Below are 5,604 nucleotides of genomic sequence, written 5' to 3' on the forward strand. Positions count from 1 at the left end.
GTGCCGGGAACTGGTTAGACGCTAGAGATACCATTACGATGGTATCTGCTGATCAGTAGGTGCCGGGAACTGGTTAGACGCTAGAGATACCATTATGGATACTATTTACTGATCAGGAGGTGCCGGGAACTGGTTAGATGCTGGAGATACCATTACGATGGTATCTGCTGATCAGGAGGTGCTGGGAACTGGTTAGACGCTGGAGATACCATTGCGAACAAGACAGAAACAGTTCCTGCTCTCCGGTATATGGCCTGGCAGGTAGACAGGCACTGAACGACTAATGGTGGCCATCATTAAGTGTTAGGAAGAAAAATGCGAGGCATTCTGGGGATTTGCAACAGGGCATCCTGTCCTGGGCACAGGAGAGCTCTCCTTGAAGAAGTGATGGCCTAGCTGAGGTCTTTAAGGATGAACAAGAGTGGGATACTCAAAATAGAGTGTTGCAATGAAAGGTGCTGAGTAGAAGAATCTTAGTCCTTTGAAAGAATGAAAATTAGATGAAAGGTGCTGAGTAGAAGGATCTTAGTCCTTTGAAAGAATGAAAATTAGACAAAAGGTGCTGAGTAGAAGGATCTTAGTCCTTTGAAAGAATGAAAATTAGACAAAAGGTTTCAGCGAAGTCCTCGTTGTTTTATTTGAATTGGGTGAGCTCGTTTTCTTCTAGCAAACCATTCCTTTAACAGAGTTGTGTTGTTTGTTAATCACGTTGAACACCTTTAGGTCAGGTTGCCAGAGCCGTGACACTAGCCGGTGTCTTGCCCAGGGCCCCGTAACTTATGGCTTTGGTCTGTTCCCCACTGCTGTCATTTCCGAAGCCTCTCTGAGTCCTCCAGTCCTCTGCTTTATGGCTGGTTGGCATCTCTAAATGTGGAGATGTATTTTTATCTTCAGTTGTGGCATGTCTTTGAAGATACATCAGTATTGCAGCTGGGTCGGTGGCTCTCGCCTGTAGTCCCAGCACTTTGGGAGGCTGAGGCGGACAGATGACCTGAGCTCAGGAGTTTGAGACCAGCCTGGCCAACATGGTGAAACTCTGTGTCTATTAAAAATACAAAAAAATTAGCCGGGCATGGTGGTGCATGCCTGTCGTCCCAGGCTACTCGGGAGGCTGAAGCAGGAGAATTGCTTGAACCCAGAGGCAGGGGTTGCAGTGGGCCGAGATCACCACTGCACTCTGGGCTGGGGGACAGAGCGAGACTTTGTCTCGGACAAACAAACACTATACCAGTTCCCCACCAGCTGATATCTGTTTCTTAGCCTTTTATGTGAAATACTGAAATACCTTTAATTTTTTCATAATCTGGAAAGAATTGAGGCCTGTTCCTCCTACCATAGAGGTCTGAGATTATATGAAATATTTTTATAAGGATAGGCTTTTAATAAAAGCCTTAGAAATGTATTTACTAAAAGACTTTGTGAAATGAAGGTTTTTCTAAAATTAGACTTTCTGTGTTGCTCCTTCAGCCTTCCTATGTTACGATTTTGTAGTCTTCTAACCTGTGATTAACATGACTGGATTCTTCAGCTCGGCTTTTCAGGGGTTATTTTCTCAGTTTAACCAGTTTGTTCCTCTTTCTCCTCCACAGCTCGAAAATGCAGAAAAATGATTTTCACAGGAATTTCACTACATCCCTAACTAAGAATACTGAGAGGAATATAAACTATACTGAAAGAGGAGTGTTCTTTAGTGTAGATTCCTGGACCCCGGTAAGAATTTTCTGCTCACGTTGAGAAAAAGGAATGCAGCTGCTTGTGATGTCTTCTTTCGCAGAGACCCTGGGTATTTATTTGTACCTTGAAAGTTACCTGTGGTGGGGTGTGGTGGCTGGGAGGCTGAGGTGGGAGGATCTCCTGAGGCCAGGAATTTGAGACTTATCTGGGCAACATAGGCCCTGTCTCTACAAAAAATAAATAAATGAGCTGGGTGTGACGGCTGTGCCTGTAGTCACAGCTCTTCGGAGGCTAAGGCAGGAGGATCGCGTGAGCCCTGGAGTTCGAGGCTGCAGTGAGCTATGATCATGCCACTGCACCCCAGCCTGGGCTTAGACATATGCCAGGCCAGCAGATACTCTTGGCATCCATATGTGGTTTGTTCTGGAACGCCCTGAGTCTGCTCCTCAGGGGCCTCTGTCAAGTCAGGATGACCCTGGGCCCCCAGGCCGGTCCTGCTTTGCCCTTAGTCCCAGGGATGTTGGCAGTGTTGAAGGCTCACTGTGCATAGCCCCATTGCGTATGAAATCCATCAATGAAGCTACCTATGAAGTGAAGACATTCTACTGGGGGGATATCAAATGAAAGACACAAGAACTCTGACGCTTAGAAAATTTCAATCTAAAAGGAGTGACAACTCCAAAACTAAGCATGATGTGAGCAGACTCCGACCAGCGCTGACTGCAGTAAACGGTGAGGTAAGAGCTCGCTAGATAGCACAGAGAGTGGGCGTCGTGGCTCACGCCGGGAATGCCAGCACTTCAAGTGGCGGAGGCAGGTGGATCGCTTGAGCTCAGGAGTTTGAGACCAGCCTGGGTAACATAATGAGACCCTGTCTCTGCAAAAAATACCAAAAAATTAAGTGAGCATGGTGGTATGCCCTTGTAGTCTTGGCTATTAAGGAGGCTGAGGTGGGAGGATTGCTTGACCCTGGAAGGCAGAGGCTGCCGTGAGCCGAGGCTGCACCACTGCACTGCAGCCTGGGTGTACAGCGAGACCCTGTCTCACAGAAAATCAAGGGAGAAAAGCTTCACCTTGAAAGCTGTCAGAGAGAGCAGGGTTCTTGCAGGAGGTGGCATTTGAGTTAGGCCTTGCACAGTAGGTAGTATTTAATCAGGGAGAGTACATTTCTGTTAGGGGGTTGGGGAAGTTTCAGGTGTTGGGAAATCTGAGAACTGTTAGTGCCTGGAACACAGGGCAAGGGATACGAACTACTGGGAGAGGCTTAGGAGGCAAAGTAGGCATTGGATTGTGGCTCCTAATGTCAGAGAAGGGTGTAGATACCTTTGTGAATGGGGTCTCTGGGAATTGGGGACGGGCCTGGTTTAGGTTTAATGATCCACTGTCACTGCCTTAAAATTCTGAAACAATTTTTTTGTTGGTTTGTTTTTGAGACGGAGTATGTCTCTGTAGCCCAGGCTGGAGAGCAGTGGCGTCATCTCAGCTCACTGCAATCTCTGCCTCCTGGGTTCAAATAGTTCTACTGTCTGAGCCTCCTGAGTAGCTGGGATTACAGGTGCCCACCACTATGCCCAGCTACTGTTTGTATTTTTAGTAGGGATAAGGTCTCACCATGATGGCCAGGCTGGTCTTGCACTCCTGAACTCAGGTGATCCACCAGCCTCAGCCTCCCAAAGTGCTGGGATTACAGGAGTGAGCCACCGCGCCTGGCCTTAATAATTTGTTAACAAAAGGCTGCACGTTTTAATTTTGCCAGGCCTCCTTAAATGATGTTGCTGGTCCCAGACCAGGGGGACATGACTCTATCAAAGCACATGTCATTTCGTCTTGCCATATTTGGATTTTCTCCTTTGAAAAGAAATGAATTGTCTAAAGAGGGAATTTATATTTGCAGTGTCTGTCATGGTGCCTGGCATACAGTAGGAGCTGATTAATTGCTTCCTGGATGAATGAGCAAGTCAGAGCTGGGCTTCAGCATGAGGCAGTCTGTGCATGGCCTGCCAGCGAGATTAGAGTGGGCAAAGCAGAAGGCGTAGTCATGCCGGAAAGAGCCCCGGAGCCTGTGCTTTCCCTCAGCCTGTGCCATCTGGGCTGCCTTAATGTTGTGAGCCGACTGCTCTGCTTGGAGCAGACTCAGCACGCTGTGTTTGGTCTCATGTCACTCTTGGGTAGATGCAGAGTTGTGTCCCCTTAACTTGGATGGAGGTAGTATCTGGCCAGCTTGCTCAGGGCGACTCTAGTTTGTGTTGTTGACTCTGCAGTAACCACGTTAAGAATGATTCAGCACCCCAAGCTGACCGGCTTGCTGTCCCCCTGATTCTCTGGTAGATGGCTCCTAGCACTGTGCGTGTGCCCTCTCAAGCCTGCCTGGCAGCAAATACAGCCACATCTCAACTTGGGTGTGATTTGGAGGATATCTTTGGCATCCTGGTGTTACTCCAGTTTGTTGGTTTAAAAAGTACATATATACACAAATAGAGTTCTGGTTGTAGAATGAAAGGACTTGTCTTTGTTGTTGTGGAGGCAGGGTCTCATTCTCTTGCTCAGGCTGGAGTGCAGTGATGGGATCTCTGCTCACTGCAACCTTGAACTCCTGGACATAGGTGATCCTCCCATTTCAGTCTTCCGAGTAGCTGGGATTACAGGTGTGCTCCATCACACCTGGCTGATTTTTTGTATGTTTTGTCAAGATGGGGGTTCACCATGTTGCCCAGGCTGGTCTCAAACTCCTAGGCTCAAGTGATCCTCCTGTCTCAGCCTCCTAAAGTGCTAGGATTACAGGTGTGAGTCACTGTACCTGGCCAGACTTGTCTTGTAAAAAATTTTAGTCCACTGGGCACAGTGGCTCATGCCTGTAATCCCAGCACTTTATGGGGCCAAGGCAGGTGGCTTGCTTAAGGTCAGGAATTTGAGACCAGCCTGGCCAACATGGTGAAACCCCATCTCTACTAAAATACATAAATTAGCTGTGTGTGGTGGTGCGCACCTGTAATCCCAGCTACCAGGGAGGCTGAGGCAGGAGAGTTGCTTGAATCCGGGAGGCGGAGGTTGCAGTGAGCTGAGATTGCACCACTGCCCTCCAGCCTGGGTGACAGAGCAAGAATTCTTTCTCTGCATGCTGGTCCCCACCTCTGAGGCTGTAACTCTCCCATCCCTCAGCATTAGCATAAGGCACTGTCGTAACTGCCTGTCGGACGGGATCGACGTGATCTTACTTGCTGATAGGAACTAATGTTCATTGTTTAGCACTTGTGAAAACTCACTTCCTTCATACACGTCCAATTCTTTGGCTAGGAAACAGTAGCTTTGTTGATGATGCCATGTGTCTTTACTGTCTGATTCTTTTATTTCAGGATTCTGTGTCCTTTATGTACAAGGCGTTGGAAAGGAACATCAGGACCATGTTCGCAGGTGACTCTGAGCTGTCACAGAAGCACGTCTCCAGCCCCTTGGCCTCTTACTACTTGTCGCTTCCTTATGCAAGGCTTGGCTGGTACGTTTAAGTTTATCTCACTTGTGAGTGTTTTCTTCAGTATTAACTTTATTCAGTCATTATGCAGCTGTTTTTTAATTTCATTTTATTTTATTTTTGAGACGGAGTCTCGCTTCGCTGCTCAGGCTGGAGTGCAGTGGCGTGATCTGGGCTCACTGCAACCTCCGCCTCCTGGGTTCAAAGGATTCTCTGCCTCAGCCTCCCGAGTAGCTGGGATTACAGGCATGCGCCACCACACCTGGCTAATTTTTGCGTTTTTAGTAGAGACGAGGTTTCACCATGTTGGCCAAGCTCATCTTGAATTCCTGGGCTCAAGTGATCCGCCCACCTCAGCCTCCCAAGGTCCTGGGATTACAGGCATGAGTCACAGCGCCCAGCCCTTTGCAACTGTTTTAAATGGCACGTGTTAGCACCTTGTTTGCCAATCAATTTATCAA

The 5,604-nt window shown here is 48.0% G+C and overlaps 1 protein-coding gene across 3 annotated transcripts in view; it reads left to right on the forward strand.

Annotated features, from left to right (window-relative positions):
• GPLD1 (glycosylphosphatidylinositol specific phospholipase D1) overlaps positions 1-5,604 on the forward strand; it is a 72,045-nt gene that overhangs the window by 29,697 nt on the left and 36,744 nt on the right. For all 3 annotated transcript variants that reach the window (XR_001818197.2, XM_017505249.2, XM_037730203.1), the window contains exons 12-13: positions 1,590-1,710; positions 5,028-5,167. Coding sequence is in view for 2 of the 3 variants with exons in the window: in XM_017505249.2 (XP_017360738.1) it covers positions 1,590-1,710; positions 5,028-5,167 (261 nt within the window). In the remaining variant the exon portion in view is untranslated. The remainder of the gene's footprint in view (positions 1-1,589; positions 1,711-5,027; positions 5,168-5,604) is intronic.

This window comes from Cebus imitator, unplaced genomic scaffold (assembly GCF_001604975.1).
Source record: "Cebus imitator isolate Cc_AM_T3 unplaced genomic scaffold, Cebus_imitator-1.0 Scaffold335, whole genome shotgun sequence".
NCBI classification, from domain to species: domain Eukaryota; kingdom Metazoa; phylum Chordata; class Mammalia; order Primates; family Cebidae; genus Cebus; species Cebus imitator.